The sequence below is a fragment of the Phyllostomus hastatus genome, unplaced genomic scaffold (genome assembly GCF_019186645.2).
Source record: "Phyllostomus hastatus isolate PE091 unplaced genomic scaffold, TTU_PhHast_1.1 phas_contig_524, whole genome shotgun sequence".
NCBI classification, from domain to species: Eukaryota; Metazoa; Chordata; class Mammalia; order Chiroptera; family Phyllostomidae; genus Phyllostomus; species Phyllostomus hastatus.
In genome coordinates this window covers 2,902,695-2,928,998 of record NW_025333900.1, presented here as the reverse complement: position 1 = coordinate 2,928,998, position 26,304 = coordinate 2,902,695, and the positions used below count along the sequence as shown (strand labels likewise).

At 38.5% G+C, this 26,304-nt stretch overlaps 1 protein-coding gene across 1 annotated transcript; it reads left to right on the top strand.

Annotated features, from left to right (window-relative positions):
• Positions 1-1,587: 1,587 nt before the first annotated feature.
• MCUR1 (mitochondrial calcium uniporter regulator 1) lies at positions 1,588-25,456 on the top strand. Its single transcript, XM_045847118.1, has 9 exons — positions 1,588-2,116; positions 9,716-9,835; positions 13,100-13,203; positions 13,718-13,819; positions 14,742-14,783; positions 15,997-16,068; positions 19,385-19,438; positions 21,022-21,136; positions 21,945-25,456. The coding sequence occupies exons 1-9, from the start codon at positions 1,690-1,692 to the stop codon at positions 21,998-22,000; spliced, it is 1,092 nt and encodes a 363-aa protein (XP_045703074.1). The 5' UTR covers positions 1,588-1,689; the 3' UTR covers positions 22,001-25,456.
• Positions 25,457-26,304: the final 848 nt, after the last annotated feature.

Genomic DNA, 26,304 nt, shown 5'->3' with positions numbered 1-26,304 from the left:
TAAGTTATGGAATAGTTACACAATGAAACATTACTCAAGAATAAAAAGAACTAATTCCTGATGCAACAATATGGATATATCTCACAGATACTGTATTGACAACAGACATGAGGTAGAAAGAAGTCAAATCCAAGGCATTCTTATTTATGATACCATTTATATGAAGTTCAAAAACAGATAAAACTAATCTGTGGTGACTAAAATCAGAAAATGGTTGTTTTGGTGGAGGAAATTATCTGAAAAACTGGAAAGGAACACAAAGGAACTTTTGTGGGGTGATGAACATGTTCTCTATCTTGTTTGAGTGGTGGTTACATGAGTATATACAATTGATAAAAGTCATCAAAGTGAAGTAAGATTGAAGATTTTTATTATGCGCAAATTCAACTTTAAAAAATTACTGTACAAAGGGCTATTATTAAATACAGTTTGTGCCATAGTTGATTTAATCATTCCTCTAATGTGGGCATTCGTTTTTTCACTTTTTCACAATCATGAATTATAATACAATAAATATCTTTGCGTATATATTACATTGATCCACACAAAATTACCAGTCTTCAATATTTCAATCTATAAAAATGACAAGTCCATATGTTCCAACATAATAAATTTTTAATATTTTGGATTATTCCCTTACATTAAATTTTTAGAGTTGAGAGATTTGAGCAAAACTTATTTACACAATACAATGTTGACACATATCGCTAAGTGCTTTTCCTACCAGTTGGACAAACATACTTTCTCACCTTTTATGAAAGTGTCTCCTTGCACCTTAATATTTTTAATTCTTTATAATTTGATAGCCACTTACATCTCTTCCACAACCACATGCAGTCTCTTCTATCTTACCAGCACTTTGTAGCTCTCTTATATTCTTCTTCGTTCATGTATGTGTACACTTACAGGTGTATAAGAAAACTTCTGGAGGACAAGTACGATCTCTTTTTTATCTCCTAGCCTAATGCCTAAGCATGTCATTCATTCACTCAAGGAACATCTATTGAGTTCACACAATAGACCAGTAACTGAGGTAGGTGCAACAGGCATTCAAAATGTTCACTGAACTGAACACCACTGGTTTTACATATCATTTTATCTCATTCAATATTCCTGCCCCGCGTCTTAAATTTCCAAATTGAGACTTTCTCATTTCTACGGTGCACTAATCTGGAAACAAAAGCTCTGAAAGTTTAGCCTTTAAATATTTTGAGTATGTCGGGTCCTTCCATTAGCCCTGTTAATAATTCCTTAAAATGCACCTGAGCGCCAGTCTCTGGGGCACTTTAGAAGGGGATAATAAAATCGAGGGCGGCCTGGTGGTGAAGGGACTTTTCACCGAAGTCTAAAGGGCGCCAGGGTCATAAATTTCACTATAACGACACCAGTGTAATGAATATGCAAATCATGGCAGCGACAGCACCCTGTAGTTCCGGAAGCGCCCGCAGCCCCAACCCGTTCCACTGGGTCGACTAACAGAGCAGAGCAGGACTCGCCTCTCTATCTGATTCTGAGACAAGCCCCACCCCCTGCCCCACCCTGCGCCGAGAGCCCCGCCCGGCGGGCTGGAAGGGGCGGGCCTACGCTGCTGCACGGCCTCCTGCCTGCGAGTTCTGGACCGGGCGGCGCGTGACTGGCGCAGCGCGCGAGCGCCACAAGCGCGCGCCCGGGCCAGTGACAGCCTCGGGGATGGATTGTGGCTCTGTCTCCTGTGAGGGGCCGAAGAACCCGCTAGACCGCCGGCGGCTTCTGCTCTTCCTACTTGCCGGCCGCCACGGAAGCCTAGGCGGCCGCGGCGTTCCGGCACGCTGCTGCCTGTCTGCATTCCCGGAAAGTCGAGGGGCGCTGGGCCCCCGAGCCCCAGGGGCCCGCGGCGCCTCCCGTGCCTCCGCTCTGCTCCTGCTGGTGCTGGTGCCCTCCCCACGTCTGGCCGCCGCAGCCCAGCGCCGACCACTAGGAGACTGGGAGCGCCCGGAAACCTGGGCTCCCCTAGCCGGTGGCGGCTGCAGCGCCGCACGGAGGGGCCAACTGGGCCCCGCCCTGGGCGTCGCTGGTGCCGCCCGCCCCCTCCACCTATGCCAAGCCCGGGTGCTAGCCCTCGCTTCCTCGAGGAGAGGTAGGATCGGGCGATCAGAGGAGAGAGGGCTCTCCTCGCGGGGCTAGGGCAGCGTGGCGGGAAGTCCGGAAGACCCAGAGCTCCGGTCACTAGAGGTCACCAGGTTTCGTCTAGGGCGTGGGGACGAAAGTCTGTCTGGCCCTGCCCTTCTGGTCCGCAGTATCTTGGCCTTGGCCAGCTAAGATGATCTGAATTACTCGGAATGCCGGCATAAAGGTTTTGGCGCAAAATTGGAATGGGATTTGGGGAGGGTGGCACGACCCAGGGCTGTGAGCTGGTGCATGCACAGGTTGCTGTTTTGCCGGTGCTCACCTTGTCCCGACTCAGGTGAAGAGTGTGCAGGAGGTTGGCAAGTTTAAGAAGTGGAACTTTGGGAAATGAATGGATTGTTTCACAATTTAATATTAAACTGTAGTTGATTTGTTAATTCATTAAGCACTGGCGCCTACTCTGTGCCTGGCACATTAGTAGATGTTTGGGACCTATCAGTCAACAAAACGTTTGCTTTCTTTGAGCTTAATTCCAACAAAAGAGGTGATATACATATATGTTTAAATGGATATAGATATAATTTTTGTATACATATACAATTTACATGTGCAGGTATAATAGTTATATGTACATAATCTAATAAATACTATAAGAAAAAATAGAGGTGGTAAGGGTTAGGAAGTGAGGTGGGCCTCCAGTTATGACTTTAATAGCATCTTCAGAATAGGTTTCATTGAGAAGATGGCCTTTGACTAAATACTTGAAGGGGGTGAGGACAGTCACTGCCCTACATGAGATTAAGGAAATCTAAACAGGCTCAATTTACTAGATAGCAAATTGTTGATAAAAAGGTCATCATTTTGAGTAATTATTAGCAAACGTAGCAAAAATATCACTTTGGGAGCATACTTTTCCATCAGTAACCACTCTACCATTCTGATAGCTGTTTGCTTTTTGCTTTTTTCTCAATGGAAATGGTGAGTAAATGTGGGCTGCATCTAAAATTTAAAAATACCTTTGGCTAGGGGAGAAACTGATTGGTAGACAAACAGTGATCGAAGCTTTATATATAGAAGGTGGGGAATGAGTAATGAGTGAACTTTGTCAGTGTCCTGCAGTACTTACTAGTTAGAGATGGCTTTGAACTTTATTTCTGTACTTTGCCTTTTGGTCCTATTTTTTTGTGAAGCTGAAAACTTGTGGTTTATTTTCTTTATAATTCAAGATTCTGGTGCAAAGGGGAGAGGTTTCTTATCAGTTCTCTGACATTGTATCCACAAGGCGATAATGTCAGATTAGTCTCAAATGATGTCATTCTTCACTGAGTGTGTATGGATTCATAAATATGAGGAAAGACACAGTTAAGGAATCATGTGTGCCCATTAACCATCAGCAAATGAGAGTTTTGTTCCTTTGTCTTCAGCCTAGTAGTTTATTCAGTGCCAAAGGTTCTAAGTAGGGCTATTTGGACTTACGGACAGTACAAATAGGAAACTTGTACTTTATTTTGCCATGTATAATGTGCACCCACTTTTTTTGCCCAGACTTTAAAGGAAAAAATCTTTAATTTTTTAATTCAATTTTTGTATTTATATTTAGAAACAAAACCATCATATTTCAGGGTATTATTTTGCATACAGATACCATTATTGATAGCTTGTTATAATGCATAAGCACAAATAAAAGAATTATAAACATTTCTGTAGATACAGAATTAGTACTAGTCATGTATAATGGGCATCCTTATTTTTCTCTCAAAAATTTGGGCAAAAAAGTGTGCATTATACACAGCAAAATACAGTATTTGATCCTCTCTTCTGGTCAAGGCTAATTTTGGGCTTCTTTTGTGTATGTTTTTAACATCCTTTTGGTATATTGAAGGTCCCCCAAAGGAGAATTTCCTAATACTCTATATTAATATAGCTCAGTTTATTTTCTTCCTGGTTATTAGTAGGTATTTGTGGTTCTTAGGTCTCCTTTTGTTGTCACAAAAAAGAAAAGTGAGTCAGAGGTACTCTGAATGTCAGTATTGCTGCATCCTCAGGCCCTTTGACAGAAGGCAAATTGGCATTCACCCTCTGTCAGCAGGGGTTGGAGGGCCAAGTGGGAAGTGGCCAGACCTTTTCTCCACTTCTCAGATGACAGTATTTCTATGAAATAAGTTTGTAATCAAAATAAACTCCAATAATGTTTTGGGGAAAAAAATGTGCAGTATCTAAATTGGAATTAGCTCCTGCCTAGAAAGGAGTCATGGTATTTTGTTTTGTGTTTGTGGTATTTTGTTTTAAATCACATAATGATTATTTTGTTACTAGAAAGAAAGAATTTGGGACTAGACTAAACCCATCACTCTTCATAAGCCAGTTCTAGACTCAAAGGTTTTCAAGGTTCCAAACCCATGGCACAGTGCAGCACAGTTCTAAGATGGGTGGGTGACCTACAGAGAGCCCCTTGAAAGGTGCATTCATTCATTCATTCATTCACCCACAGTGTTTCTAGAGCTAGGTCTGTTCTGTGTCAGCGGACATGAAGGGTCTCTTTTCATGGAATTTTTGTCCCAGGACTGGAGATGAAGAATGAAAGAAGAGGTAGTCATTTATGTGAAAAGGGAAAACTGTGGGTGAAGAGCAACACTTGCTCCTGTGATTGTTGTGAGCGTGGAATGAAATGTACCTCCCTTAGCACAGTATCTGTCACCTAGTCATTGGTGATACTCTTATTATTTTTGCCATTGTTACTCTGTCTTCTGAACATGCTCCCAGGCCCTATCTCCACACGTGGTGGACACTCAGCTGCCAGTACCTAGACACTATGGCTCTGCCCCCTAATCATAAGTGGCTGGGCCAAGCAGGGCCTCCCAGAGGTTAAGAGGCTGGCTGTGCCCACTAACTGACGTTGTGATGTTAGGCAAGTGTCTCAATGTCTCTAAGACTTATTTTCTTTGTATGGAATATGAGGGTCATAATAAGACCTACATACCTTCTGTAGGATTGAGCTGAGGGTCAAATGAGTTACGGCATAAACAGCGTTCAGCACAGTGCTGGGCACGTGGTAAGCACCTTTAGGTATTAACTGTTTGTGTTAGTATCGATCCGTGTGAGTACAGGTTAAGTGCCAAGCTGTGTTCTAAGTGCTGCAGGTACAGTAGTGAACAAAACCAGACATACCCTGACAGCGCAGAGCTTAGATTCTAGGGAGAGATGGTGAACAATAAACAAGTAAATATAACACGTGATAAGGAGCAGTGCAATGAAGAGCATTAAAGCAGGGTGGGATCTGCTGATACAGGTGAGTAAGAAAAGGGGTAACACTGAGCTGTTCACTGAATGTTTAGGGTTCTCCTTCCAGACCTTTGTGACTTGCTTTGGCCAATGAAATGTGACTAGACGTGGTAGGTGCCACTTCTGAGTGGAACTTCTGAGCTACTGTGTGATTCTCCACATCCTTTCAAAAAAAATAGAATGAAAAAGAGGTACTCATTTATGTAAAAAGGGAAGACAATGTGTTAAGAGGAGAAAGGAGCTGATCTCAGGTTTTCTTTCTAGACAGTCTCATGATCCATATCTTAGGAATCATACAATTGCATTTTTGTTTTTAATAAGTTTTCACTTTCAGTATGCCAAGCCCTCTGCTAGATACCAACAATATGAAAAATGACTAAGATTGGCTCCTCTTGGGGATTATGGACTAATAGAGGATACAGATATGGACATAATATAATGAGTTCTATGATAGAGCTATCTGTACTGGGCTGAGATAAAGGAGCAATAAAGGTGGCTCCCTGACCTGGGTGGAGTTGGCAGAGAGAGCCATAAATTGTATAACCATAACCAGAACGTAATGAGTGTTTAGGAAGTTATCAGATTAAATGAAGAGGGGTAAAGAAGATGCCTAAAATTTACCATTTGAGAAAGGGGAGCAAGCCAAGATTAAGGATGGAATACCAAAGAGTGAAAGTTCAGGAAACAGGAGAGCTTCAGTGGGTAGAAAGAAAGCTGAAAAGATAAGTGTGGGCCAAATTGGAACAGGCTTCGTATTCCTTGCCAAGGACTTTATAATATAGGCTAGTTCTTTGAATTTAATATAGGCTGGTTCTTTGAATTTAAGGGCCATTTTTTAACCATTAAACACACACATACAGACATTAGTTGTTGCATTTTATATGTTGTCAGTCTACAGTGTGTCCTACAGAGTGACTGTTGGATCTCTTGATCTTACTGTGACTACAGCAACTCCATTCTTTCCCGTAGCCAGTAAGTTGAGAACTACTGCTCTAGGCTTCTAGGGAAGAATCAGATCTGTAGGGGCCTGTCCATGTCATGTTTTTGCTTTGCAGTTTCTCTATGAGGGTGTAGGGGATTGATTGAGAGTAGGAGTTGATAAGCTGAAGTATCTTTCTGGTCATTTAGGAGACCTACTGAGCAAACCTTTGAACTTTGAGTTAGTAGATGACTGTTTTCTCTTCTACCACTCTTCTGCAACACCTGGCATCATTGAAAAGTAAGGACAAATATGTAGCAAAATTTGCACATAACTATGTTTGTTACATTTAAATGAAAGATTTTGATTTCATGTTGTCCATCTCTTTTTTCCCCCTTGCTATCAAAATGTCTCTTTTTTTAGTATGACTGTAATAGTAAGGAGCTATTATGTTTAAATGTCCTTTCTTGGCTAAATTACAAACTGACACTACAATTGTTCCATTTTTTTAAAAAGCTAGTATTGTGGTTCGTGAAATATAAAAGCCAGGAAACCATTACTATGCATCCTCCATCAAATGAGAACCTTGGAATAAGTTTACAAAATGGGTTGGATCTGTGGCTAAGAGCATAGAAATTCATAAAAATGGTAATATGCAAATTGTTAAACTCATCTCCCTAAAAGTAGGATTTTGCAAAGACATCACAAGGAAAGAAAATGACAGATCAATCTCTTGTAAATAAGGACACAAGAATCCTCTAGAAAATACTAGCAAACCAAATCTTGAAATATATAAAAATGACTATACACCATGACCAGATGGGATTTTGCCCCAGGAATACCAGGTTCATTTAACACCTGAAAATCAGTTTATATTATGCACCATACTAACAAAATAAAGGAAACCATATGGTTGTCTCAAAAGACAAAGAAAAGGAATTTGACAAAATTCAACACCCCTTCATGATTTAAAGTGTGCATGCGTGGCACGTGCGCGCGCACGCGCACGCACACACACACACACACAGCAAATTAGGAATTAGAAGGTAACTGCCTCGACTGATACAGGGCATCTGCGAAAAACCCTCAGCTAATATACTTAATGGGAAGCAATAGTATGCTTTCCCTCTAACACAGCAGTCCCTAGCCTTTTGGGGGCCAGGGACTGGTTTCATGGAAGATAATTTTTCATGAACCAGTGTGTGTGGGGGAAATGGTTTTGAGATGAGACAAGCGCATTACATTCAAGCTCACCTCCTGCTGTGCAGATGGGTTCCTGACAGGTCCAGTAGCACCCATTGGCCCAGAGGTTGGAGACCCCTGCCCTAATGTCAGGAGTAAGGGGTGTCTGCTCTCATCCTTCCATTCAACACTGTACTGCAAATTCAAATCAGGGCAGTTAGGCAAGAAAATGAAAAAGCATTCAGATTGTAAAGGAAGAAGTAAAACCACCGTTGTTTACAGATGACAACCTTGTACTTAGAAAATTCTAAGAAATTCACTAAAAAACTATTGGAGCTAATAAACAAGTTCAGCAGGATACAAGATTAATATACTAAATATATTTTTAAAATACATAAAAATCAGTTCTATTTCTATACAGTAGCAATGAACAATTAGAAAAATTAAATAATAATTCTCTTTACAGTAGCATAAAAAAGAATATTTAGGGATAAATTTAACATAATAGCATAGAATTTATACTCTGAAACCTACATAACATTATTAGATAAAGACCTAAATAAAGGGAAAGACATCCCATGTTCGCAGATTGGAAGACTTTAATATTGTTAAAATGTTTAGGGTCAGAAATTGATGACCTGACCCTAAAATTCATATGGAAATGCAAGGGACTGAGAATAGCCAAAAACAATCTAGAAAAAGAAAAGAGTCGCAGTACTGACTTCCTGATGTCAAAACTTACCACACAGTAGTCAAGAAAACGTGGCATTGGCCTAAGAACAGGCATGTAGATCAGTGCAATAGAATGGAAGACCCAGAGATCAACCCTTACATTACAGTCCATTAATTTTTGACAAGAGTCGCAAGGCAATTTAAGGGAGAAAACAGTTTCGAGACAACTGGACATCCACATCATTCAAAAGAATGAAGTTGAACTCCAGTCTCGCCATATGTCCAAAAATTAACTCACATGGATCAAGGATCTAAATGTGAACTAAAACGGTAAAATAATTAGAAGAAAGCATAGGTATAAATCTTTGTGTACTTGTATTAGCCAATAATTTTTTAGATATGACACCAAAAGCACAAGGAACAAAATAAAAAAATAAATTGAGCTTCATTATAATTAAAAACTTTTGTGCTTCAAAAGGTGCTGTTGAGAAAGTGGAAGACAACTCACAGAATATTTGAAATCATACCTACTGGTATATTATGGAACTTATATCTAAAATATATGAAGTCTTACAACTCAGCAATAAAAAGATAACCCAATTTTTTTTTATGTAGGCAAAGGGTATGAGTAGATATCTCTCCAAAGCAGATATACAAATGTCTGACAAGTGCATGGAAAGATACTCAACATCATTAGCCATCAGGGAAATGCACATCAAAACCAACATCAGATACCACTCTACACCTACTAAGGTGATTATAATAAAAAAGATAAAACGAGTGTTGAGGATATGGAGAAACTGGAACCTTCGTACGCTGCTAGTGGGAATGTCAAATGGCGCAGCCACTTTGGAAAGCAGTCTGATGTAGCCTCATAAGGTTAAACATAAAGTTACCCTATGGTGTAGCAGTTCCACTCCTATGACTGTACCCAAGAGAATTGAACACACATTTACACAGCAGCTTGTACACAATTTTTAATAGCAGCATTATTCATAATAGCCAAGAAGGAAACATCTCCAGTGTCCTTTAACTAATGAATAGGTTAAGTAAAATTGGTATTTTTGTACAATGGAATAGTATTTGGCAATAAAAAGAAATGACATACTACATATACTACAAGATGTATGTGTAGTATAGTGTAGTATGAATCTTGAAAACATCATGCTAGCTGAAAGAAGCCAGTTACAGCATACCACATATCTTATAGTCTATTCCTTCTCAGTGTCCAGAGTAGGCAAATCCACAGAGACAGGAAGTAGATCAATAGTTGCCTGGGAGTGGAGGCCTGGGGAGTTTGGTTTCTTTGGGGGATAATGACAGTGTTCTAAAGTTGATTGTGGGGATGCTTACACAACTCTGTAAATACACTAAAAACAATCAAATTGTACACGGGGAGTGGGTGAGTTGCATAGTATGTGAATTTGAGCTCAATAAAGCTGTTGTTAAAAAAAAAATCAGGCTTTTGAGGTATGCTTGATTTATTCATGTTGCTGGGTTGCTTTGGTTTACCCTTAGGTTCTGTTTTGAACATGATTGTCCTTTTCATTCTAGACCTAAGCCTCTCTGCTGGGCGCCCACAGCTGGAGCGCAGACACCGAGATTTCACCTCTTCTGGGAGTAAGAAGCTCTACTTTGACACCCATGCCTTAGTGTGTTTACTGGAAGAAAATGGTAATCCCTTCTCTTTGGTCACTCAGTGCCATAGAACAGCACCGTGAATTATTACTTCTCTTATGATTTCATCTAATTTCTCGTATTTCTCTTTGACTTTTAAGTCGGCGGGTAGTCTTTTGGTCAGTCTCCATTTTTGAATTCTCCTTTTTTGTTGAAGGACATTTTTGCTTCATCAATACAATAGAGATTTTTCTCACACATTTTGGCCAAGTGAAGTGTATTTTTTTAACATCACTCTAGAAATACAGTGTTAAAGATAAAAATCTACACACAAGTCAACAAAACTCACGAGTGGTTCTTACTGTCTGAAGCACAGAAGTGATAGTTTTATTACTGTGCATCTTGTGTGCTTTCACAATTATGATATTAAAATGTTGCTGAGCAGCAATTATTGATAATATCACATCATTGTGCTCTCTTTAAAAAATATTCAGACTAACATTTTCTCTTATTGCTATTGTGTTTATTCATATAAAATATTGCTCTGGCTATGGCTGGTATGGCTCAGTGGTTGAGTGCCGGCCTGCGAAGCAAAGGGTCTCTGGTTCGATTCCCAGTCAGGGCACATGCCTGGGTTGCAGGCCAGGTCCCTAGTAGGGGGCCCATGATAGACAATCACACATCATGTTTCTGTCCCTTTCTCTCTCCTTTCCTTCTCTCTAAAAATAAAATCTTTTTTAAAAAACAGATTGCTTTGACACATATAACATTTGTTGAAAGCACACTTTATATATAGAGAACATTCTCATATTTCATCTTATCTAGACAAATACACCAATTATAATTCTCTGTACTGGGATACATTTCAAAATCAGAATCTTATATATCATAGATTATTCCTTGGAAATAAATATATCTGTGTTTTTACTTCATTGTGTAGTTATTTATCCAGTTGTTTATGATCATATCTGAAAAGCTACCCTCTGTAGATGTGCTAAAGATGCCCAGATCAAGGTGATGGAGTGAATTCTCTGCCCTTGTGGGGGTCAGAAGCTCTGGGTTCAAGCCACGCTGGGGGCCTGGACTCAGCAGTCCTTTCATCCTCAGTTTCAGTTTCCTCTTTGGTGGCATGGGCATGCTAAGAATTCCAAAGGATCTTTGAATATTAAATGAAATAGTGTTATTGAATGTATTCTGGAAAAGCTGTCAAATGCTGTATAATATTTTTTACAAGCTTTTCTTGTCAAACTTGAATTAGCAGGCCCTTTTCACCAAAAATTTCTTTTATTGGCCAAAAAAAGAAAGTGGAAGTGAGAAGAGGGCCATCTGAAATATCTTCATAAATTAGCAGAAGTCTTGCTGCATTTTTTTTCTTCTTGGTGGGCCTGTGTGTTTGTATTCAAAGTAGAAATATTAGAGACAATGTGGGCATATCAACATCCACTAGGTGTTTGATGACATTAGGGAGCATCATTAATTTTGTTAAGTGTACCATTGGCAAGGTAGCTGCAGTGGCCACCAATCCTTCCTCCTAATGAGGGGTGGAGTTTATTTTCCCTTTTCCCCTTTAAAATTTTATTTATTTATTTATTTATTTATTTATTTATTTATTTATACAAATAAAAATTATATATTTTTAAAATGTGATGTTTTTGTTTATATACTTCCTACTTTTCTTGGTTTCAAACCTTGAAATATGCATGAGTGTTTGCATATTTGAAGACCAGTGCTGTGAGGACCCCACTGGACTGTGTGTAGGGTGTGAAGGCACTGGGATCAGTGATGGGCATGTAAGTTGTTCAGGTTAGGGTGAGGTCAGATAACTTACCCTTCAAGGAGTATTCCCTCCTTTATCCTTTTTTTCTTCAGTTATGTCTGCTGATTAATGAAACTCCCTCTATGTCTACAATCTCACTGACCCCAATGTGTTTTGTTCTCACACTCCTACAAAAGAATGATTTGTGTCTGGTAACTCAGCAGGTGTGCAGGCTTCTGCTTTTCCTTATCCCCTTTCACCTTCCACAGGTGCTTGTTAATTTTAAGCATAAGTTCCTTTCCAGTCTCTATTTTTCTTTTCCTCATAATTGCCAAATCTCATTATGTTTAACGATGAACTTTTCTTAAATTTTTAAAAATTGCAAAAGACATATACATTTTTAAAAAATTAGGAATATAGGGGAAAAAACATGCAAAACTATTCTGAATCCCAATATCTGAGGGCTACACATGTTACCATTTTGGCAGACAACCTTTTGAATGATTTTCTACATGTGTATGACCCACACTTTGAAAATTAAAGGACTTTGAATGAAGTGAAGGGAGTAGGTCTTTGAAGGGTTTTTTTTTTTGTCACCTTTAAAACTGTGCCTTTTTTTTGAAAAAATTAAACTCATGCTGAATCTCATTACCTATATATAACTTTATTCAAACAAATGTGCCATTAATTACAAGAATCATAGATTCTTCTGAAATTCTTATAGACGGGTGTGTTTAATAGAAAGATTTACTTTCCAGGGACTTGGTTTTAAGCATTTTATTAGAATTTCCAATATGAAATATAAATTACTATCTAAAGTTGTTAAAAACAGTAATACTGCCAAATTGAATCTTTATACAGTTCAATTCAGTATCATTTCTTGAGTAATCAAAGAATATATTTTCTTCCTGTCTGGGCCTGCAGCATCACTGACTGTAGAGAATTGTGGAGGACAACCAAAAGAACTGATTTTAACATTAATCGGTTTTTGAACATCAAATTAACTAGCAACAAAATCATTATTTCCATAGTCAATAATTTCATTTATGCTGGATATAAAATAATTGAGCTTTTCTACTTACTAAATTATTTTTTGCTAATATATACATTTTATAATGGAGGAAGTGACATCCATTAAAGAAAATAAACATTATCTAGAATCTTTGTTAAACCAAGAAAGTGGTAAATTGTATCTGTAATATTGAACCTTGCTTTTGTTCACCTGGCCTCCCATGGCAGGCATCCCCTATGTTATTAGACATTCTTTGAAAACATGATTTTGGACAGCTAGGAAGGACATTGTAGAGCAGTTAGCCCAACTGCTCCTTTTGCATGAAGAAGCAGACCCAAACATGGCACACTTGTCCAGAGGGACAGACACATCATAGCTTGTGACTAGTCCCCTCGTCCTCCTACCACAGGCTTTCACCTGCTTCTGAATCCAGACTTTCACTTCAGTGTGCAAGTTTGTGCTTTCTCTCTTTCTGTGAAGGATTTTTTTTTTTTTTTTTTTTTTGGACAACTAGAATCTCCTGAATATAATTGTCTTTTGTGTGTTTGCTTAGGGTTTACTACTCAACAAGCAGAAATCATTGTATCTGCTTTGGTCAAGATCACGGAGGCCAATATGGACATCATCTACAAAGACATGGTCACCAAGATGCAGCAGGTGAGCTTCATTAGGCACTTTTGCAAATCTGAAGTCTAAAGGGGGGTGTCATTTGTAATATGTATTTTTGGATAATGTTCTATTGAAAAGCATATAAAAATTTTGCCCATAGTTGATAGGCAGATTATTACAGTGGCATAAAAAGTATTTATTCAGAGCTACTTAGTGAACTCTTATAGAATCGTTATGCTTGTAAGTTCAATGTACTTAAAAACCAACGGTTCAGCTCTCCATGTCTGCGTGAATGGGGAGGCGGCCAGAATTACAGCGGTGCACTTTTGAGCCACTGGTCCTCAGACTGCCACCCCTTTAGCTGTGATTCAGTGGGTGTGATACTGGACTTGAATTTTTATTCTTTCCTTTTCTCATTTTGGAATAGAGGGGGACCTTGCTGAACCTCTTTTCTTGTGTTCACATTCTTTTAGTTTCTCATTAAGGTGATCCTAGGTAGAAACCATAGGAGGAGTACTTTCTAGACTAGACTTAATAATATGTTTTGTTTTTCTTGTCCTAGGAGATCACTCTTCAGCAAATAATGTCTCAGATTGCTAGTGTGAAAAAAGATATGATTATTTTGGAGAAGAGTGAATTTTCAGCCCTCAGAGCAGAAAATGAGGTAAAACTAAACAGCCACTTATAAAATGCTTTAAATCCGGACATTGAGGTGTAATATACATACACAGAAGTACGCAAGTAAATGTGCATCTTGATGAATCTTCACAAAGTGTACACTACCAGTCAGATCAAGAAGTAGAACACTGCCAGCAGCCAGAAGTCCTGCGCCTGCCCCCACCTAGTCACTCCCCCAGAGGAGACCACTGTCTTGGGTTATAGCACACTGACTAGTTTTGCCTGTTCTAGAACTTCAACTGACAGGATCATACAGTGTGTCTTGTAACAGTAGGTCATGCTTTTCCATTGCCTGTGGTGTTATATGAACATGCCACATTATTCTGCTGTGATGTATATTAGAATTGTTTGTAGTGTTTGGTTATCATGAAGAAATGCTGCTGTAAAATATCCCTTAGTTTCTTAAAGTGCAACACATGGGATCAGTGTTTACATAAATGCTGTCTTTTCATCGTCCTTGTGTTCTCAATCCTGTTACAGTTCCATAAAGGAAGTTCACTTATTACCTGTTTATATTAGTCTTAGTCTTGCAAGAAACCTTCTAGCAAAGATTCTCTTTTTGCTAGAAAAGGGTAAAATTTGAAACTCTCAGAATTGTCCATGAAATCAACTGTGTGAGGGCATTTAGTTAAAAGAAAAATTAAAGGAGTTATTAAAGAAAGGAAGGTCTCTGAAGTCAAATGTGTATATATAAAAAATTTGTCCCATATTGGCATGACAGGTGACCGCTCCTCCTACTGAGACTACTCAGTTAGGGTGGTACTCTAAACGTAGTCAGCTTCGCATTGACTGCGGGAAGAACTTGTGTGTAAATACATGTTCTGATATTTGTTTGTTACCAAGTTTTATATTTTTCTTCTAACCTTCTAGACATATCCTTGACTTGGTTCTTTTTAATGTGTTTTTAGAAAGTAAAACTTGAACTACATCGGTTAAAACAACAAGTAATGGTAAGATCCTCATTCCTATTTGCTTGCTTGTTTACAATTACATAAGCTTAATAAGTATAATGTCAGAAATACTTTGTTCTTGCCCTGGCTGGCGTGGCTCAGTGGACTGAGCGCGGGCTGTGAACCAAAGTGTCAGAGGTTTGATTCCCAGTCAGGGTACATGCCTGGGTTGCAGGCCATGACCCCCAGCAACCGCACATTGATGTTTCTCTCTCTCTCTTTCTCCTTCCCTTCCCTCTCTAAAAATAAATAAATAAAATCTTAAAAAAAAAGAAATACTTTGTTCTTAAAAACTTAATTCTATGTTAAATATTTGTGTAATATGTCTCAAAAGTAAGATTGAAAGATTTAGCTAAGAACACAGCCAATGAATAAATTATTGATGTCTATAACTAAATTCATTAAGAAAATTATGTTCTAGGAGGAATTAAATCATTTTTAAATAAAAAGTTCTTTAAAGTAGCCATATGGAACCCTATATGTTCTTAGAAGTGACTGTCTTTAGAGAATTACATATATTTTTAAAATGTTCACTATACCAATTGTTTGATTTTTAAAAATTTTTTTAATTAAAAAAAATTTTTTTGAGCAAGGGGCAGGGAGGGACAGAAACATCTATATGAGAGAGAAACATCAGTTGGTTGCCTCTCATATGCGCCCCAACCTGGACTGAACCAGCAACCTAGGCATGTGCACTGACCAGGAATCGAACTCACAACCTTTCAGGTTTATGGGGTGATGTTCCAACTGAGCCACACTGGCCAGGGCAGTTTGATTTTTTTTTTAAGTGGGAAGGGCATTGGTGTGAAAGAAGAGATTTTGATGAGTGTCAGGAAGAAGGCTTTATCTAAATAAGAATGTAATATTTTATTTCTTTGAGTCCATCTCTGCTTTCGAAAGTTGTCCAAGAACCAGCTTTAATCATGAATTCCACAAGGATATTATCTTGGGAATCTTGAAGCTAAAAGCAACAGTAACCAACTCTGCTAATTTAAGCATAAAAGGGGATTCTTTGTATATATAACCAAGAAATCCCAAAACAGGGCTGTCTCGGGTCTCCCCAGACACCCATTCCCAGCTCTGGCAGCTCCCGTCCTGCCCCTTCCCTGGGAGGGGCTCTTAGGCTGGAAGCTTTCTCGGGTTCACATCCTCAGCGGGTCTGGATTTCTTACTCTGGATTTCTTTCTTTCTTTGTTGTTTGCCCTCCTACTAGGATGAAGTGGTCAAAGTCCGAACAGATTCCAAATTAGACTTCAGTCTAGAAAAGAGCAGAGTAAAAGAATTGGTATGTTGCTTTATTAACATAGAGTATGAATTAAATTCTTTGCTGGATGGAATGCTTGCTCAAGTCTAAGTTTATAAACAGTTCACAAGTACTGTTAAATACCTGTATATGGTTGTTAGACAGTTTTTTCTTAATTTTAATTATATTTTAGATTAACACTTAAATTTGATGCTTTCAAAAGTATAATTAAAATTAAAGCCTTGGTCAAATAAGTTTGAGTCTTTTTTGTTTCAGAGATACTAAATTGTGTATCACTTAGACATTAATAAAGAAATTAAAGTCAATATTGATCTACTTCATGCTGATTTAAACCTCTACAGGTCCTGATTTTACAAAAACTTAAGTTGATTATTTGACTTGAATAATATTAAATTATTAATATGAAATAATATTAAGTTCTATACTGAAATTCAAGATTTTGAAAATATTTCCATACTGTCTTCTTAAAACAAGAAATGTTAATGACTTTACTACATTGTTTTGAAATGCAAATTCTAAATGATGAAGTTATGTTAAATTGAAACTTTTAATTAGAAGTAGTACTGCACATTTGTTACCAAAAAGATCTCACAAAATGTAGGCTGTAAATTAAGCTGAAGCAGATGTACCCCCGTGCGATGACTTGTGGGTCACGCACTGGAAACACAGCTCTGCTGCCCTTGCTTTTCCAAAGACGATGCGTGGAAATACAGTTACTTCCCCTCAGAGCTTTCACAGTAACATCCTTTTAAAAATTGAGTTGTAATTGACATACATTAGTTTCAGGTGTGCAACATAATGATTTGGTGCTTGTACACATTACAGAATGAATGCGACAATAGGTTCAGTTACTATCCATCACTATATTGCATAGTTAAGAATTTTTTTCTTATGATGAGAACTTTAAATATGTACTCTCTTAGCAACTTTCTAATATACGGTACACTATTATTATCTATAGTTGCCGTGTGGGACATTACATCCTTAGGACTTATTTTTTAACTGCAAATTTCTATCTTTTGACCCACTTCACCCATTTTTGCTCACCCTCCATCCTTTGCCTCTGGCAACTGTCAATCTGTTTTTTGTATCTGTGAGCTCCTGGAGTTTCTTGCTTTTTTTAGGAGTCTACATCTAAGTGAGATCATACAATATTTGTCTCTCTGTCCGATTTATTTCACTACACATAATGCTCCCAAGGTTCATCCATGTTGTCACAATGGCAATACTCCCTTCTTTTTTTATGGCAGAATAAAAAAGAGGTATACACTATACAAGGATATGTCTCAGATTTTCTTCAGCCATTCATCCACTGTGGGCTCTTCTGTGGTGGACTCTTCAGTTGCGCTCATGCCCGGACTGTTGTAAATGCTGCTGTGAATGTGGGGCTCGATACATTGTGTGTTTCAATCTTCGTGTGCTGGGCTGCCTTTGATTTTAACCCATCTATCTTCTTTGGGCTTTATTTGAATTTGATAACGTTTGGCAGATGCCTTTTTTATTCTTGGCATAATATGAAACAGGGCCTATAAAGCATTTTTCACTAACACAGAAGTAGATACACATGCAGAAACCGAATGCTCACAATTGTTCACTGTTTTCTCATTTTTCACAATTTGCTTTTAACCAAAATGTACTACAATGGTAAATGAAACTAATATTCAAACTCAGACAAGTACTTCACTATACTTTGGAACTGCTTCTGGTTTTCAAGAGTTAAACTGAGCTTTGTTATACCAAATAATTACTATGTTCATGTAACCTGCCTTTCTAATCTTGAAACACTTTTCAACCATGAAGATCAAATCACTTAGTATCACTAAAGTATTTAGTGATTACTACTAGCCTGTGACTAGTATTGTATCTAGAAGAGGAGAAACTCTCTTAGCTACCTTTGTCCTTATGGTTTGGGAGCTTAACAAAAATTCTGAATTCACTTGACTTAAGAAGATGCCTATTGTCAATCATGCTAGGAGGAAATACTGAGAAGGTTGGGAAGTATGGGATGTGAGCCTGGATTAAAGCCAGTGAATTTATGTGATTTACTGCCCTAGCTGAGAAGTTGTTCTTGGTGATACTAAACTTACTCTGAAGTGCAGGAAAGTAGCATATTATTAGTCAGCTAGCATGGAACTTCTTTTAAAAATCATGGCAATATTAGGATGTGGGCTTTTCATTTCTCTTGCATCTGAGTCAGTATTGACTTACTTGAAGGCCCGAGTTTGAAGGTGTGAAGAAAATGCAGTTCCCCTCTGCCCTCTGGTGGTGATCTGATGCACAGTCCTCTCCTCACCTAAAGCCCTGTCATTTCAAGACTGAGATGAGCAAGCATTCTTTGGTCCTGTGACTAGCACCAAGGTTGGGGTTTAGGGTTTGGGGGGCTTTTCTTCTTCTTTTTTTAAACTTATAAGTGGTGCTGTTTTTATATTCTACCCGTGGTAGTCCCAGGGGAAATTTTTATAGCTATAAAGTTTCTAGATATTTCCAAGCATTAATCATTTTCTCCTGTAACAATTTAGTGAAAAATATTTAATTTTTCTCTTACATTATAGATTTGCATTTCTTCAGCTAAATCCTAGTGCCCATTACTGAGGAGACATGTCTGATTTTGGTCTCAATGTCTACAAAATTGCACCAATCTTCGCACAGACATTATAGTCTAGCCAAAGGCAAGACACCATTTTAATTCTGTGTGGAACTAGTTCCTTTAGTAACACTGGGTTGTGACTGTGCCCAGGTGGGTTTGTTTGTTTGTTTGTTTGTTTGTTTGTTTTGAATTAGAAGTGATGAAATAGTGTATTTCTTGCATTTACATTGTTTTATGATCACAAGACAGCATCCATGTCACAGAATAATATTCTGTGAAACTTTTTTCCCAACTTTATTATCTTTCCTATCTTTTGTCTAAGCCTCAAGTTTTGTTTGTAATTCTGATGGGATAGCTACTAAATGGAATTGTTTCCCACTTTTTCAGCTCTTTCCTGTCAAAGCCAAAAAGGGTATGACTCAGCATCCATCTAAATTGGACCCAGAGAATGCTGAATAGTGGGAGGGGCCTAGAGACAACACAGGAAGAGATGAGAAGAGAAAAACATAGCAGAGAGAAAGGGGAAGGGTGAGAAAAGGGAATCCGATACTGGAGCAACGAGTGAATATAAATAAGAAACCTCAAAACAACAGACCTAAAGGAGAGGGACAAGCAGGCTACTCTATTCTGGAGGCAATTTCCAGTGTCACATATTCTTGGAAGTAGTGAGACCAGAGTGTTTAAGACCCTAGAGGAGGAGGAGAAAGAGAAAGAAACCAGAATCTGACCTCTGTGACATGTTTGTTTCAGTATTCATTAAACGAAAGGAAGCTGCTGGAAATGAGGACAGAAATGGTGGCATTGGTAAGAAATGAGACCAACTTTTCTCGGTCATTTTATCATCTCTGCTTCATCCCGTGCATGGTTACTGGTATTTGTAGTGATATGTTATAGGACACTAGATGCAGGCTTGGTGTCATAGGTTTTTTTAAATTGTAGTAAGGTAAACATAAATGTTACCATTTAACCATTTTTAAGTGTGTGGTTTAGTGTCCTTAAGTACGTTCACATGGTCATACAGCCGTCACCAGTGAACAGCAACTCCCCATCTCCTTCCCCCCAGCCCCAGCACCCACCACTCTACTTTCTGTCTATGAATTTGACTGCTCTAGGTAACATACACGAGTGGCATCATACACCATTTATCCTTTTGTGACTGGCTTATTTCACTGAGCATAATGTCCTCAAGGTTCATCTATGTTGTAGCCTGTGTCAGAATCTCCTTCCTTTTTAAAGCTGAACAATATTCAGCTCTATGGATAAGCCCCGTTTTGATTGCCCTGTCGCTAGACAGTCGGGGTGCTTCCCCTGGTGGCTGTTAGGGTCGACAGTGCTGTGAACATGGGGTACAAATGTCAGTTGGGGTCCTTGTTTTTTGAGTATGTGCATATACCTGGAAGTGGAGTATTACAGGATTTTTTTCACACTTAACCGAATACTTGATTATTTTAGTAAAAGTTAAAATCTCAGTGATTGAAGAATAATAAGGAATAGACATAGATTTTTTTTAAATTACATTTTTAACTTATGCATGTACATCTTTTCCATCCTGTAATACCTGGGACCTCTGGAACCTCAGAGACTTCCATGAGAGAATATTGGAATACTCCTCTGGAATACTTTTCCATTCATCCAGGCATTTATTTTCTTATTCATTACTTGAATTGTTAGTCATAGGGAACTACCTACTTGGCCTAGAATTTTTAGTGAAGCATTTCCAGTGCTTTAATGCATTAATGAAATATGACAATCCCTTTATAACATTAGCCAAATTCACCACCCTTTGGGAATAATTATGTATCTAATTTAACTGTATTATATTTGGGAAAGAGCACAAATAGGCCTTTGGTATAGCCAAGCCTCATAGCAAAACGCTTGGTGTTTGAGCTGTAAAAAAAGAAAACTTTTAAAAATGTGAATGGAAATAGTGTCAAGGCAAGCATTATTGCTTTTAGATTATCCAAGATTCTGTTCGTTTTTTAAAAGCATACATGCATACCTTTCATTAACAGGAGGATAGGACACATTTATTGCCGTTGAGAACAGGCTGGCTTCATTATGTTCATCTTACTTGTGCAGCAATCTATAATGTACCAAAGCTTTTTTTACATAGATTATCACATTCTCTAAACAGCCTGTGTGTAGGCAGGGCTAACAGTATTTTCTTTCTCTTTTTTCAAACAGAAGGAAACAGGCCTATGTTTATTAAAGGCCCTGACCAATGTAACATAGAGTGAGGATGGTAGAACTGAGACTAAGCCCAAGTGTCCTTAATCTGACCCAGGTCCCCTGACTGTATCCTGTTGGGCAGGAACTCTCAGGACTGACGCGGCAGAGGGGATGGTCTGTCCCAAGTGGAGTAATGCTGTGTGTCTTTGGTTTAAAAGCACGCCCAGCAAGACCGGGCCGTCACCCAGACAGACAGGAAGATCGACACTGAGGTTGCTGGCCTCAAAACCATGCTCGAGTCGCACAAGCTTGATAATATTAAATATTTAGCAGGTAAGCTGTCCTGAAGGTAGGGAGTTAAAACAAGCTGAAAATCAAATAAACAAAATCTATAAAATAAGTTATTTCATTATATTTCATTGATTCCAACACATTTTTTCTTATTTTAACATCTTTGAAATTGGCAAGTATCTTATAATTCCCAATAGAGTATCATACTATAACTGGCAATATTTTTCTTAGTAAATAAAATTATGTACTTTATAGTCAATGGAATCTTAAGTTTGTTAAGATACTATCTCTGAACTATAATTATTTCAAAAAAATTTTAATGAAATTCAAGACATGGAATATTTTAGAATTGTGATCTTTCTGCCCAGAAGGAGTTACTTGCAATTTTTGAGCCTAAAAAGGGAATAAAGATTCATGTACCAAAAAAAATTAGCCATTATTTTAACTCAAATTTAATATTTTGGGGTTAATCAATATTTTAAGTTGTAACAGTATGTAGAAGTGACATTTTGCTCACAAGCTAAAGGGTGTGTCCCTGTACAGCACACACACGCACACTTAGTGACCGTAGAGTGTGTTTCTGAGCTTCTGCTGAAAAGTTTTCTTGGGTCCTGGATACATTTGTACTTCAGAGAGGATGGTTTCAGGCTGTGGGTTTGTTTTTACTTTTGTTTTTGTTTTTCTATGGGCAGATGTTTCATGGAATGTGGCAAATCAGTGAACAAGTTTCTTAGTTTTTTCCCCCTGGGGGGGATAGGTGAATAAGTGTCTCTATGTTTTCTTAATAAAAAGGTGTTCTCTCAAGTAACTTTATAACTAATACTGTGTTCAATTACTTTTTTTCTTACAGGGTCTGTATTTACATGCCTAACAGTAGCTCTGGGATTTTATCGCCTGTGGATATAATAAAGTGTCTATTTAAAGAGAGTTCTATTGTTTTGCCTTAAGAATACCAGATTGTTGTGCTTTTTCCCTCCCATTTCAACTTTTACCCCTGTTTTTCATTTAATGCACATTATGTATTTTATACAAATTATGGACCTGTAACCAAGGCAAAGAAGTCAGGAACTTCATAATTGCTCCTTTCGTCCTTTCTGTTCGGTTGACTTCATAATGCTGAGTGGTGGTGGACGAAGCATGGAGGACTCCACCAGCTGGATCAGTGAACTTGGCCTAACCTGGGGGACATACCAACAGTAATTATTTGTATAACTCTACAGTTTTAAATGTTTTGTCACATAGAGGATTCGGGGTGACATTTAAAAGGCACATTGGCTTTACTAAGTGCTGAAGAACTGCTGAAACTAATCCAGGAGCACCAAATCCTCTTTGCCTACTGCCCCAGCCCTTAACATCAGTCAGCCTCTGTGCAGCAGTGCTGTGTTTCAGCTCTAGCTGGTTCACATGTTAATAGTGGACATACTTTACATCCAAAGGAGGTTTTTCTCTTTTAATTTCCATTGTCTACATAAGGTACTGTTATGGTTATTTTTTATGTGCCTTCCAGCTAGAAAATCTTGTTGCCTAATGAAATGGTTCAATTGTAGTAGGGACTCTTGTACCTCTAGGTTCCTCTGTCCCTCTCACTTGGTCATTCTTCCTTTCCCTCATAATTTGAGCTATAATAATACTCCACTTGTGGCAGTGCCTGCATAGAAAACTTGCTATTTCTCAGTGTGGATGGCTACTCCAGTTTGTGGGATGGGGTGTACTTCCTTCTGGTCTTCTGCTCTTTATAGAAGGGAGGTAGTCTGTTTTGTTCTGTAGCAACATCTAGACACTTAGATAGTATATGCACTTTTTAGAAATGTCTTTAATGAATATGCCTTTGCACATTACAAGCTCAGATCATATGCTTTCAGAATTAGAGAACTGTCATGCCAGATATCTGAGTTTAGGTTGATTTCTTTGGCTGTTACAGATATTCTCATTCTTACTTTACTTCTATATTTAAAACAAATAAATTCCTACATACAACTGGGTTACTTTGGAAAAGCACCTTCTCATCTTATTTAAGTGGCTGGCAGGTAAGAGAAAATAAGCATTTCAGAAAAGACGACATTGACAGGACCTTTTCCGTCCTCCACATGCACACATCCGAACATCATCTGGTACAGTGGGGAAACCGCACAGGGGCTTCCTGACCAGACGGGTGGGCTGAATCCACAGGCACCGTTCCAACCACACTGGCAAGGCAAAGTTGCCTTTTGTCCTGTGGGTGTCATTTCTAAACTGGAAAGTGTAGGTCTTTGTCTTTTTGGAAAACATTTATGTAGCACAAAGATTCTGAATTCCAAGTAAGTGTGAAAATCAAGTACTTTTGCTTTAGTGGTATCAGTTTCAAAGTTATTAATTTAATCTTTTCCAACTAAATCTGAAATTATCTTAGCTGTTTCACAAAATATTTTATTGATACATTCTTCCCCTTTCGGAGAAGGACCCCCAGAAAATACTGCACATTTAGCCATTGCCTTAAGTACTAAAGACTTCTAGGTAAATGGCATCCCATTAGGACCACGTTCGCAACTACTTAATGCAGATGTAACTGGTTAGTGGAGCTTAGATAAAGGGCTTGGACTGTAGACACTCCTACCAAATAAAGAACACCCAAGGGAGAAAGTACTATATATAATTATGTTTCGAGGCAAACACTAATTTGTATAGGTTAAAAACAGCAAAGTGACCTTATATCCTGATAAAATGTTTTTAAAATAACATTCGGGGGGTGACATTCTTTTATTTGCCAAAAGTATTCCAAATGACATTCCTACTGGTCATAAGTGGGCTGCATCAGTCCATCACTCAATCTGAGCCATTGATTTTGCTGTAGAGTTCTTGGCAGTGTGGAGCAGCCTTTTTCCCCTCTGCCTCAGGAACAATGAACTCCCTTTTTGACGGAGTGGATTGCATGCTTACATGGGGGTTAGGAGGGTTCAGGACAATGCCTTATTTGGTCAAATGTGTTCTATTTAAAAAATGTATGAACCAAACATACGTGTCCCCTTCCCACTGCTGGCCCAGACGTCTGTGAACAGTGTAAACGTGCTGTGACTGGACACTTGCTGAGCTATCTCGGCTTAGAAGGATTCACATCACTTTAGGAAATTAAGCATTAGCACTCAAAAGAGGAAAGATGCCTGGAAAAAGTTTCAGAAAATCTATAACCATAGCTAGATCCTGAAAACATACCTCTCTAGGTACAAGTGCTTTAGCTACAAATGCCTAAAGCAGAACAAGTTGACAGAAACTATTCCTAGTCCCTCCATTCTTCAGGGTTCCTCTGGGGTCCCAGTTTCTCCTCCTCCCTTCGCTGCCCATCGTCTTTTGAAAGAGCCCAAACTCCAATTCATTTCCTTCCCGCCCCCTTAATAAGCAAACTTGTTTCTGTGTATGGTTCTTTACAGGAAACACAATTTTGGTTTCTGTGCTGGTCTTTCTCACCTAGTTTTCTAGCTTAATATCTAACAAAACAAAATCTGAATGTATTCATTTTTTCCCCTAAGTATGTCAAGTACCTCAGTTGAGAAGTCACAAATTCAAGAAGAAAGGCTTGATGACTCAAACCAGACATCTTGCTGGAATTTGTCTCTGAACACTTTAAAGCCCAATTATCCTCAGCCACCTTCAACATGACCCTGACTGGACGGTTTGGGGCTAGCTTGTGCATTTCCTTCTGCAGCACTGCTTAGGGACACGATCTTCCCTTTTCAGTTCTAGCCTCCTCCTTCCCAGCCTCTGCCTATTAGCTAACCGTGTCAGCCTGAGCAAGCATCTCTCTCTCCCCACCCTACTACGCCGTGTTCTAGGGATTTTGGCCTCATTTCCAAACATATCCCATACAGGCAGCAACAGAACTCAGACCTAAAAAAACATTGGCTTAATTAACGTACATTATCAAGTTTGTGATTTTTCTGACATGAAAGCAAAAATACGTTAACCAGAAATAATTTATTTTTTATGTGTATAAGATGTTTGGTAATGTTTAGCCTTTTGTTGGAATTTTATTGGGAAAATATATACAAATTTACACTTATGATCCTCTGATTATAACCCAAATCATTTCTTAACCCTTTCAGTACTTATGCAAATATTCAGTTAAATTTTATAATATATTAACATGAGTATAATATGTGTGTCATTTTTATTGTCTAAAATATGTAATTCTATGTGACTGATACACTTTCCTATTCAAGTTGAATATGAATACTAGAACAATCTCTGCCTACACTGCATTTCAATTGTTATTTCCTCCAATTGTATGTGATAACACTGGTGTATTATAAGAAAAACTAGTACCTAAAAATTTGAATTTACATAAATTTGAAAATAATTATTTGATTTATAAAATAAATTTTTATTTTTCAAAAGAGTTCCTTTAGCATGCTTGTGTAAAATACTTGTTTGAGGAAAAGTGGGGCTTATACACAAGTTTTTAAAAATAGCTGAGGATTCAGGTTGCAAGTGATAGAAACCTAAATCAAGCCAGCTTCAGCAAAAAAGGAAGGTGCTTTTTTGGCTTACATGATAAAGTTCAGGAAGAGCAAAACAAATGCTATCACACTCATCTCTCTGTACTTCTTACTGCTCTTTTTAAAAGATTTTATTTATTTTTAGAGAGAGGATAAGGGAAGGAGAGAAACATCGATTGGTTGCCTCTCATGTGTGCCTCATCCAGGGACCCAACCTGCAACCCTGGCATCTGCCCTGCCCTGCCAGGGAATGAAACCCACCCCCTTTCGCTGTGTGTGAACAACCCCAACTGAGCCACACCCATCAAGTGGGCTCTCTCAGAGATCAGATCAACTTCAGGTGTGGAGAGCCAGAAACAGCCAGCAGGTGCCCAGCAACTTCAGTTAGTTCCACTTTGAAAAAGCCTAGAAGGAAGTATCCAAAGCTGGTAGCTGCCAGCAGAAGTCTCCCTACAGGGACACTGGTCCAGTTCCTTGTTGCATGCTTCTTCCTCGAGGACCTGTGAGCAAATGTCCCACCCCTGGAGAACTGAGCTCTTCTGCAGTCAGCCTGCGCTGGCAGACCTGTGGAGCAACACACATCTGCTCAGGAGGAAAGCAAAGGAACACTGGGAAAGTAGGTAAATGACGTATAGCCCAGAAGTTAATTTTAGAAACACTTCATTTTCTCCAGAAATCTTTTACCAAAATTAGAGTCAAATAAACTGAGGGATTTGAGTGTGAGCCTGTTAAGATTCTAAA